This window comes from Mastigoproctus giganteus, chromosome 10, assembly GCF_048544385.1.
Source record: "Mastigoproctus giganteus isolate SK-2022 chromosome 10, ASM4854438v1, whole genome shotgun sequence".
NCBI classification, from domain to species: Eukaryota; Metazoa; Arthropoda; class Arachnida; order Uropygi; family Thelyphonidae; genus Mastigoproctus; species Mastigoproctus giganteus.
In genome coordinates this window covers 218072694-218085069 of record NC_143584.1, presented here as the reverse complement: position 1 = coordinate 218085069, position 12376 = coordinate 218072694, and the positions used below count along the sequence as shown (strand labels likewise).

General features: G+C 32.3%; 1 protein-coding gene across 1 annotated transcript in view; it reads right to left on the bottom strand.

Annotated features, from left to right (window-relative positions):
* Nucleotides 1–12376, bottom strand: part of Pi3K68D (phosphatidylinositol-4-phosphate 3-kinase catalytic subunit Pi3K68D) — a 35199-nt gene that overhangs the window by 14108 nt on the left and 8715 nt on the right. The window contains exon 2 of the mRNA XM_090383279.1: nt 7976–8287. Within this exon, the coding sequence (XP_090239405.1) occupies nt 7976–8153 (178 nt within the window). The 5' untranslated portion in view covers nt 8154–8287. The remainder of the gene's footprint in view (nt 1–7975; nt 8288–12376) is intronic.

The following is a 12376-nucleotide window of genomic DNA, read 5'->3' as shown; positions in this document are numbered from 1 at the left end:
TAGGCAAAAGTAAATAACCCCGATGTTTCAAAGGAGTAAAGTCGTTAGAGTTGGACTACAACAAAAAACCTTGAATGACAAGTGAAATTTTTGAGCAGTGGATTTTAAACTTTGATAGAAAGATGATGAAAGAAAACAAAAATCACGATGATTGTTGACAACTGCCCTGCCCACCTTCACTTGGTAATTTCGAAACTTTCAAGTGTGAAGCTTGTTTTCTTCCTTCTGAATAATTCGTCTTAACTGCAGCCAATGGACCAAGACATTATCAAGAATTTGAAAATGCACTACAGAAGGCACATACTGAAAAAAATTATACTGAGAATAGAAACCAACCAGCCTATATCGATTCTGTTATAGATTTGTGGATGTGCATATCACAGTTGGCAAAAGTGTGGAGTCAAGACGTGGCAGAAATAACGATTAAGAATTGTTTCGCAAAAACAGGTTTTGCTAAAATGATAATTAACAGAGATGAGAGGGATGAACTACTAGAAGACATTGAGCAATCTTGGGAAGAGTTTCAAGCAAGGTTTGATCAGTGGAGAAATTGTTGAAGAATTTTTAGGAATTGATAATGATGTCATAGTAGCTGAATATCCGAGTGACTCCAACATTTTGGAGCATATTTAAGGAATTAATGACAATATCGATAAGGAGTTGGATGAAAATGAGGGCAATATTATTATATAGCACAAGGAAGCCTGAGGCTTATGCTGCACCAGCCAAAAAAAATTCTCAAGCTACCCTGAGAGAGAGAGAGAGAGAGAGAGAGAGAGAGAGAGAGAGAGAGAGAGAGAGAGAGAGAGAGAGAGAGGAATCGCCAAGAAAGAGAAAAATGATGATATTAAACCTTCCAAACAAATGTTGGCAGTATTTGAAACTTTGCATCAAGGCCTTCAGTGGGAAGAAAATGTAACAGAAAATATATCTGAGTGTTTAAAGTTTAAACAAATGCAAACATTTTTATGAAAGGTGTACAGTAAAATACAGTGTACAACAAAAAAAATAACCAAATATTTTACAACATAATTCTTAAAAGTGTACTAATAAATTGTGGGCTTCATGTAAGTAGTCATTTCTTAATATGTATGCATTAATAAATTGTTTTAAAATGTTAGAAATTTATTCATTCCCACTTCTTTTCCATCTTTTACTATATTTCTGAATTTACAGCATTTTCATTGTTGAAAATGTCAAATTTCTTTATAACAAAATTTCTGTATAACGAATTTTTTCAAGGGAACGATCAATTTCGTTATAGACACCATGAAAATTAATTAAATTTAGAAAATCAAAAGAACAGGAAATAACAGAGAACAATTTAGAATCAAAAGCTTAAAATAAAATACAGTGTGAAAACACACACATATACATATGTACAGTGGTGGTCACAAATTGCATACCTGTAAATTTTCTCCAAAAACAAGCGTTACAATTGAAACAATTTCTCCTATAGCCTCAAATTTGTTATACACTGATGTAAAATGATTATGCATTTTATTGATAAGAAAATAAATTAAAGAAAAGACTATTTACACATATTTATTCATAAACAATCACAGAAACACACTGCAGGCCATATAAATGCCTTTTCATTAGGAAAAATGTTTTAAATTAAGAAATATAGCTGTGACATCATTAGGTCTTCAATAACAGATATCAGTATTTTGTTGGCCCACCAAAAGCTTTACTTACTGCCTTGCACCTGTCTGGTATGGAGTGTATAAGATACTTGATATAATCACTGTTTGGTTTGTGGTACCAGATGTGAATAATGTTTTTTTGCAAAGTTATCTTTCTTGGTGGCTTTTTTCTGTCCCATAGCACTCCAGCAGTTTCAAATCAGGACCTGATTTGAACCAGATTCTATTTCCTGGCCAAGATAAGGATTAGATATTGCAGTCTTTCATGAAGTTCTTCACTTAAAGATAAAAAAAATTGATAAAATAGTCAGTGTTTCAAACAAAATTAACATACTAGAATCTCCTTATTAAATTATATAATGTTTTAGTAACCTTACATGCAGTGTGGCAAGGTGCAGAGTCATGCTGGAAAACACAATTGTCTGTTCCTTAAACAAGGTCTCTGGATAATGGACAAAAGTTTCTTTTAAAATTTTTATGTAGTAGTCATCATTTACAAAATGGTACTCTACTCACTCCTTTGCTTGTTGTGCATCTCCAAACCACATAGCCCAAGGAAACTTTACTGTTGACTGAATACAAGCAGAGTGATAAGAGACTTTGTTAAATTTACGTTGAAAGTAGCATTTACCATCCAATCCATGGAGACTAAATTTTGATTCATTGGAGAATATTACTGATTCCATTGCTCAATTGTCCAATTAGCATGTTCTTTAAGTCCAAGTTAGTTATTATTGACTCATGGATTTTGTCAATAAGCACTTCTTATGAGGTTGACATGCTTTCAGACCACTCATCACAAGTCTTTGTTGTACAATTCTATTGTTTGAATATACCTCAGTACATTCCTTCCACATGGATTTTATGCCTGTGGAACTTGCATGATGATCATGGAAGCATAGACACTTCAAAATTCTATCCTGTGCTGCAGTACTTTTCCATTTCAGTCCAGATCCAGATTTTCTTTTGACATTTCCAGTCTCACATTTCTGTTTAAGTAACCTTGATATAATAGACTGGTTACAGCCAACTTTTGCAACTATATGTTGACTAGAATAGCCCTCCCTATCAAGAGCAATAATTACTTTTCTTCCTTGAAGGAAACAGAGTACATGCCATACCACTGTTGAAAAGGAAGTGAAGACAGATAGCAGCAGATGAATGCTTTCATAAACAAGATAATACAATATACCATTCTGCTATTACATGATGATGAATAATGGTGCAATATCACACTGATTTTGAAGGATGATTTACTAGTGTCTAGAGACTACAATTTTATTTATTAAGGAAATATTAAATCTTTGAGAGGATTATACACATACAAAAAGGTGTGCTTTTTCTTTCTCGAAAATGTTGCCTAAAATTCCATGTCTTATGGCATATTAGGTGTATGCATTGAAATATTTTTTTTTTCCAGCTCCAACAAATACAATTGAGAATTTATGCATGCCTCACAGAAACTTTATCGTATATTCCCAAGAAAAGATCAATAAAACCCTACTTCCTTCTAAAAACCTGAAGTGTTTTGAGAAATGTAGAATTAGCAATGCTCTTGATGGTACCAAAGGTGATGCCTTCTTTAAAAAAAAGTAAAAGTTCAGACCATACCAAGGTACAGCAATACCTCGCATAGCACTGATAACTGGTACCGAAACTATTCCATGTTATGTGAAACCGTGATGATTGAGGTATAATTATAATGGGTTTTAATTGGATGCGTACCAGAGAAAAAGTCTATAAACAAATTATAATAAATCTATAAACAATTTGCACTTGATAGCTAATTAAAAGGATTTGAAATTTAAAAAAAAATTTGTAAAAATTTTATTAATGAAAAGGTAACATCATGAGAAAAAAAGCAGTTGTTTATTTAGGTATTTCAATAATGAAGTCTGGTGAAGCCATCTCTTTTTCTCGGCATACAAGCCTTTGTGGCATTGAATCCCATCTTGTAAAATTTGCCGTATCTTGATGCTACATTCAACATTCGGATCTCCATTCGTAATCGCCTCGTAGGCCATGTCAACCACCCAAAAAACTTTCTCCAGTTCAGGATGGAATTAAGAATACTGAACACTGTTGCAGCTGACTGCCCGAAAGGAGCTATTGTCATATGTGCATATACGTACTGTACCTAGGGTACGACAATGCAGCATATATGTAAAGTACCTGTCTAGGCTATTGAATGAGTTTTAATATACAGTAAATTTGACTTAAACTTACTTGAAAACCGTGTTATAATGAAACCCGTGCTAAGCTGGGTATTGCTGTACTTGGAATTTTGTTTTTGATTTTTGTGTGACATTAGCAAATTTTTGTGAATCTATGATGAGTAAATTCATTACACTGATATTTTGTGTTTTTCATATATGCAATAAAATGTTTTTTATTTAATAAAAAAATATTTTATTGCATATACGAAATAAATAAACAAACAAAAATATTTTATTTTTACCAAAATTTGCCTTCTAAAACCTGGGTATGGTCTGGTGCATCTCATAATCCAGAAAATACAGTGTGTGCGTGTGTGTGTGTGTGTGTGTGTGTGTGTGTGTGTGTGTGTGTGTGTGTGTGTGTGTGTGTGTGTGTGTGTGTGTGTGTGTGCTGTTTCTAAATTACACCAACAGAATTATAGGGGTAGTTCTACATACAGGGCTCCTCCTTAGCCAAGTGGGCAGGAGTAGCAGTGCATAGCACATGCTTCTTGATTAGACTGGGGTTCAGCCCATGACCGCCAAATACGGAGGATGCGGAAAGGTCAAGGCATTGCTCCGGGGATATGACCACTGCATATCCCTGAAGCAATATGGCCTTAGTTGCTAATGCTCCTAAAAACCAAAACAACAACTCTACATGCAGGCAAAAAAAAAAAAAAAAAAAAATTAATGTAAATATGTGTATGATTTTCGACAGTTACAGAGCTATGACTGTTTTGAATTTTAAAAAATAGCCATGGATTTTCAATGGTCAAAATATTTGTTTATTTTGTTTAACAAACAACAAACAATAATTGTTTATTTTTATGTTTATTGGGTTTTGTTTTTTTTTTTTCATCTTCCACGCCTCCAACAAGATTGAACACGTTTGTACAAACTTTTTTACTTGTTTCAATACAGTACTGCAATAATTTTGTCAGTGTAATATTGAAACACCCTGTTCATTATAAAATAAAACAAAAATATGTATTCCCACAGAACACTTCATTACCCCTAAGGAACATCAGTATACCATAAAATACTTTTGTAGCACACTGAAACCACTGCTCCACTATGTTGTTATTAGAGCAACTGTTTCCAGAAATTAACACTGAAAAAGAGACCAACCCACAAATTAGTTGATATTGGAAAAAATTTTCCAAATTTAACAATTTTGAAACTTTTTTGTGAAACACTTTCTGCATTAGCCTATATGCTCAATTATGCAGTTAGAGATACAAAGTTCCCTGTAAAAGAATGTATTGTAGAAACCCATAAAGATTATAAATAAATTAAGCAACAACAACTGAATGAGACAATCAGTATACAAGTAGTGTTATTTCATTTAAGTTACCCATCTTAAAAAATTAAACAAACAGCAAATTTAAAAGTATCAAAATACAAAAGACTTAATGCTTTTGATACCACAAGAGATAAACTATTAGAGCACATACTTGCTACCACAGAGGCATACAAGGTTGTGTGTGTGGGGGGGGGGGGTTCAAAAATGATAAATGATTTGTATTCACCCAGAGTAGTTGTGATAGAAAGATGAAAATTTTTTTGTTTGATACCTTGAAATCTCTATAGCAACTACACAAATTTTGGTTTCGACCTGGCAATTCTTTTTTTTTTTCTGAAGTGCTGAACGAAGTGAAGTGTCACAATGGATAAAGTGGAATATGGATCAGTGATCCAATTCCTCTTTCTGCAAGGGAAAACAACCAAAACAATCCACAAAGAAATGGTCACTGTCTATGGAGAAAACTGCCCAGGTTAAGTGTTGTTGCACGTTGGTATAAACAATTCAAATGTGGAAGAACCTCAGTGCATTATGAAATCTCAGGATACCCAGCAACTGCTGTAACAGAAGAGTGTCACAAAAATTGAGGCATTAGTCCTGGAAGATTGCTGTATTAGCATCAAATAACTAGCTGCAGAGCTCAATATTAGCATAGGATCTGTGGAAAACATCATCCATCGATGGTTGCACATGAGTAAAGTGTCTGCAAATGGGCTCCCAGACTTCTGAGCCCTTACCAGATGATGTAAAGGGAACAATGTGCACACAAAATGTCAATGTGCGAGGAAAAGCAAGAGAAGTTTTTTTCACGACTAGTCACCATGGATGAAACTTGGACCCATCACTACGATCCCGAAAGTAAACAAAAAATCAAAACAATGGAAGCATGCAGAATCATGAGTTGGTTGGTCAACCAACCAACTCATTACTAGTGTACAACTTCAGAAGGGAGTTAAGTTATATGCACGACTTGACTTTGTGACTCATCTATTGAAGCTTTTGCCAATCATAATGCTTAAATACATAGGTGGTAGATGACTTTCATCGACCGGTGAAATACCACCACTTTGCTTATTGGAGGCTTGAAGTGGTGAAACCCATGTTTAGTCTCTAGAGCAAAGTTTCCGGTATCCCCCTCCCCCCATATTTCTCCTTCAACCCATGCACGGTACTAAGTACTATAGGTTTTGATACCTTTCGTGTTTGGGGTTTTCATAAAAAAAAAAATTAATAATTAAACAGCTTAATAAAACCATGGCTTATTCAGGGCTATCATGCAACCATAGACATAAACAGCACAAAAATAAATCACAATAAGAAATATGATAAAATGCTTTTACTGTTGAAATCTTCATAAAAATGTTTTGAAATAATAAATAATACCTATTAGTTTTGTCTAATTTAATATAGTTTTGTAATTTGAAATGTCAAATTAGCACTTATGATGCCCTTATTTAAAATCATCACTGGGAAATTAAAATATGCACTGTTTATTATGTAAGTGCAATATTATTGAAGTATTGATTAAAGGAAAAAGGTGACTTTATTAAACACACTAAAACAGAGAAGTGAGAGTGCAGGGTGAGCAGCAAAACTAAAAGTGGCCAAAATGATAAAATAATTTTTTTCTTGAGATCTCAGAGAGAGAAAAAATTCAAAAACTGTTTAAAACTTTTTAAAAGCCCTTCAAATTCAAAAATTTGGTGTATTTGATACCATGATTTTCTAAAAATTTTCTGGGGAAGAATATTTTATCACCAAATAGTATCACTCATATATTTGATATCTAAATCTTATATGCAGTCTATATTTTACAAAATAATGCCTGCATATAAGATTTAGATATCAAATATGAGTGATACTATTTATAGAATATCTTTTCGATAAAACTGCAATGCAGTTAATAATTAAAATTGTCATTTTCCAGTTAAAAGGGAGAAAAAATATATAAGGTTTGAAACAGAAACCACCTCGAGTATGTGAGCTTGTTACCATAAAAAAAACACATTGCTGAACAAGCTGTGAACTCATTCACTGCAAAAATACAAAACACAAACACAAACCCACAAATTAACAGAGCAGAGCAGACAGTTTTGATTGCAAATTGAGATTTAAAGTTAAGGATTTTAATGAATCAGTGGTTACTGCTTGATACAGACAAAATTATTCTTTGTCATTTAAATTAATTTCACCATTCTTTTAGCCACAGTCCTGCTGACTATGGCTAAAAGAATGGAACAGGAATCCAAAAGTTCTTCAGTAAGGCATTTTTATTTTAATGTTTCTATGATTTTTAGGAGAATGACAATCAATCATGAAAGGGTACACCTTCATTGGGGGGATGCAGTTTTTGGTTCTTAGTTTTTAATTTCTCATATTTATTGCTTTAAATCAAATGGAGTAGAGGTGAGTTTTGTAGTGTACATGGTGTAACTGGAGAGGATGCTATTACCACACTGTTTCTATTAGTCACATGGTCTTTCACTTGAAAGTTTTGCTTCACTTGTCATATCAATTATAAAGTTTTACAAAATCATAAAATTCTAAATTACCTAAAATCAAGGTTCAGCTTTCCCTCTCTCACACACCAAGAAATATAAATGAGTATGAAACTACTATCTAAAATATTTAAATCATTTTGTGATTAAAACTTAAATATTTAAGTCCTTCATTTATAACAATTAATTCAATCTTAAATCTGTACTTTAATAAAGCACCTAGTGTTTCTATGATATTAAAATTTACAGAATACATATCCAGGAACTTTTGTATTACCTAAAACAAAACCCATTAATGTGAACAATTAAACTGGACATTTCACTACTCACCATTCTCTATAGAACTGGTCATTAGTGAAGGACTTCTAACAATTGGATATGCATGGTTGGCCTGTTGCAGTTGCTGTGAATGGGCTTGATAGCTAGGTGCACTATTAGGGTCACTAACCCTGTATCCAGACATCCAATGCTTGCCAGAGTTACGGGGTGGAATTGGAGGGGTTGCCATCACTACACAGTTTCTGCTAGTCACATGGTCTTGCACTTGAAATTTCTGCTTCACTTGCCATATATCAAGGGTGAAGTTTTAAAATGAAGTTCCTGCATTCTTGTTTCCAAAACATTATTAACTGAGATTTTTTCCTAGAAATGAAGATATGTTTCAATTTAAGAATTTACATAAAAATGCTTCATCATATTTAACTTTCTTAAAAGTAAATTGGGTAAACCTATCCTTAATAGTCAAAGTTCTCCTTAAAACAATATACGTAAATGAGAATTATATCACTTGTCTTCAAAATCCAAGAAAAATGTAAATACGTGGTTATTTAAAGTAGTAAAACAGTAAGTAATATAGACATATACAGACAGTCATAAAATACATTTCTTCTAAGATACCAAACAATTTAAGGAAGTCAGTAAATAAGTTTAAGCTAGAAAGGCAGTGACCCAAAACTGACAAAAAAAACTGTGTCAATTTGTATTTGCACTTTCCTGTATATTACTTGCCTCTGTTTACATCTAAATTCTCTAGACAGTTGAGTAACTTTTGTAAAATTGCTTATTTTTGCCATCAGAATAAATCAACACTATTTTCCTGAATAAATAACTTTTTTTTAAGCTCTTTTATTTAAAAAAAAAAAAAAAAAAAAAAAAAAATTTGTGCTTCAATTCTTCTTGCTTTTTTTTTTTTTTTTTTTTTTATCTTCTCATACAAGATACATTCTCATTACAGAAAACAGCATCATAATTACCTAACAAAATTCTATAAATTTATTCTCAACAACTAAGCAGTTGCTAATTGTAGGCAGTCACAGAATACCAAACTTGGCCAAACAAACACTGTGGAACTTTCTTATATATAAGAGGAATAAATACAGAAATGTCAGTTTACTTTCTTAATTTTAATAGTTACTACAAGTACTACTAGTCTCCAGCAATAGTTTTATTATTAACATACATGGCAAGGCAACATAATTACAATGTATGTGCAAATAAATCATCCATGAAATATGCATTGTTGGTAAAACAAAAAAAAAAAAAAATTAAGTTTATTTCAGACAGTTTATTACCCAATAAAGTTACAATACACAGACAGAGTCTAGACATTGTACAGAGGTCCCAAAAGAATAAGGTATGTACAAACAGATTTATAATTAATGTTACTGGCAATGTTACTAATAATAAATGCAACTTGATGTAAGGAAGCTAAACTTATTCAGCATCAGTTTAAAATAAAAAAAAGTTACCTGGCTCTACCAGGTATTTTGACTTATCCTACTTTAATCCTAAAATTTACTTAAGGCATCTAGTTCTGCTTATTCCAACAATTAATACTCTTTTGTTGAAGAATTTTCCTATATACAGTCTACAATTATCATTCCTTAATTTAAGTGTGTCTTATAGTTTGTATAACCATCAAAAGAAAAAAATATCCCCATTATTTAATTTATTCAAGCCTTTCAAAGTCTTAATATCACAATCATCTGCACACACACAAAACTCAGGTCTTGGGTCTTCACAACCCAATTGAATTCACTTTCTATAGGAATGCTCTGTTACATCAATAAATAACTCTGTCACTCTTTGCTATACCTTTTATAGCAAATCCACATCTTTCTTGATATGGGATTCCAAATCTGCACATCGGCAGTTCTCATGGGGCTGCTACCATTTACTAGGGATGTTTTAGATATCTATGAGGATGGTTGGTTTGTCACACCAATACCAGCTATTATAGAACCCAATATTTGTAAACTAGTATATCAATTAATAAACATCAAGCTCAGAAATCTTTTTAGAACTGCTTGTTTAAAATAAACAATTATATATATAAAATTTATTTCAATTATGTAAATTATAGCATTATATTACAAATACAAACTTTTTTACTTCTTTATCTATGAATGATTCTCAAAGTTATGATATAAACATATTGATTAAATCTACAATATCCATGAATTTCTTCAGTTTCTCAGGGGAAATAGGTTAATTATGCTAATCTAAGAACAAATAATTCTTAGATTAACATAATTATGCATGTTTTATTTTGGCAAAAAAAAAAAAAAAACCCTTAAACCCTTAAAAAATATACCCATAAATTTATACACACTATATTTAGATTTGTTTTTACAAAAAAAAAAAAATAATAATAATAATAATTTTGATTTCTAGTAAGAAAGCATTAAAAAATAATACTGCAGAATTTCAACATTCTGACTTTTGAAAAGCTCTGGTAGTTGTAAGGAGAAGAAAAGCAAGAGATTTTTTAAAATACATACTTTGGACTTAAAATTAAATATCACTGACCACATATGCATTTTATATTTAGATAAAATAGTAGTAGCACCAAGTTTAGTATGCTTTCAAACATTAGCTTACCTATTACTTTTTTTGTTTGTGGATCTGTGTGGATTGTCAGTTAGACACCAACTGATTATGACTGATTCAAGGAATGAATGCCGAGTCAAAAAGCATCAATGAACTACAAATGCAGAGTCAAAATTATTTATAACAATGGCCCTGTTGTAGATTTGGCTATCAAAAGCATTTCCACAGCTAAACCAGAAGAGATGGTCGGTCTGAAGGTTTTTTTTTTTTTTTTTCCCCCCTTACCTGGTACCTCTTCCGCTAAGCAATACTGCTATGAGAAATTGTTAAAATACAAATTCTTTTCCTTGAGGTATTCATTAATTTGTCTTATTTCAAAACTTCATTTATATTATGGACTGGATTTGGACACAAGTCAATGGTACTCCCTAAGGACTATTTATACTATCAATTTTATAACTTTGAAGGGTGCTTATGTCTTTCCTCACCACTTCTTACCTTTTATTTAAATAGACTTGCTGCTGTTCTACCAATCTAGCTGAACATTTATACAAAAACAGCCAATGTGTACACACACAAATCTATTTTTACTTAAGTGGCACACATACTGTCATAAAAATTAGTGCAATAGCATCATTCCTATAGACAGTAACATCTCATATTGTGAATTCCTTCACAATGAGCTGTTCATCTCATTATACCTTGAATAAGTAATGCATCCCCCCACCCAGATGGTAATTTCAAGGCTATTTGGCCCTTTTTTAGCTCTAAATCCTATAGGTATTAAGTGGCACACATTAACTAAAACTGTTTAAATCTGTTTTTCCTTTTAGCACTTCATTTTATATACAATAAATGTCTCCCAAATATTTATTCCCTTTCACAGCATGCCCTTGTCAAAACACAAATTAATCAGATTACATGGACAGCCTATTACCAAAAGTGCTCAATCGCTTATTTTAAATACTCTTGCTACTCCAGTTTTTTAGACCTACAATAACAGGAACTTTATCAACACTATGCCACAGTTTTCTAAAGGAATCACACAAGTTTTCAGGTTATTCAAAAAAGAAGACCTACAGAATCACTTTTCAACAGTAGTACTGAGAAAATTGTTTACAATTTGATAGTTATTTTCATTTATTAGGAAAGGTCACCATAATGGAATATCACTTGGAATCATTTTGATTAATATCTGCAGCAAATAAAAATTGCACATTTTTTCAAAGCCATCAACTACCTCTTTTCCTCTCTGTGCAATTTCACTAACAATGCCTGTTTTTAGTCTTCCATATTCCTTTTTTTTTTTTTTTTTACTATTCCACTATTGCAGCGGTTTTCAAAAAGCAATGATCCAATCATTCATGAATGACAGCCATTCAACTGCCAAGATGATGATGAAATTAGTATTTCTTTATGGGACTTGTCAAACAAAATTTAGCAATGATATGCATTTCAGTAAAGTTTGTGCCTCACATTTCTAACTGATGATTACAGAGTGGCAAGTTCTCACGTTTCAGGCCATGACCTAGAAACAAAGGCCCGGTCCTTTCAATGGAAAAATATGCCTTGAAAATATGCCCCAAAAAAAAACCAAGATAATTTTGATCAAATTGTGAAGATCACGCTTATGTTTTTGACTCACAGGATTCATTAGAGTTTGTCCTGCATGGTCGAGCAGTGAACCAGGAATACTACAAAACAGTTCTACGATAATTTCTTGCAACTCCATCATTGTGGTCTCCCATCTGCTATACTCACTAAATTAGCACTCTGAGATTATTTTCCCCTAAGCTTAAAGTCCCCTTGAAAAGTCACAGATTTTCAACAACTGAGGAAATTTCAGAATTTTACACAGGAACATTTGGAAGATTTACCTAAATGCTTCCAGAAGCATTGAAA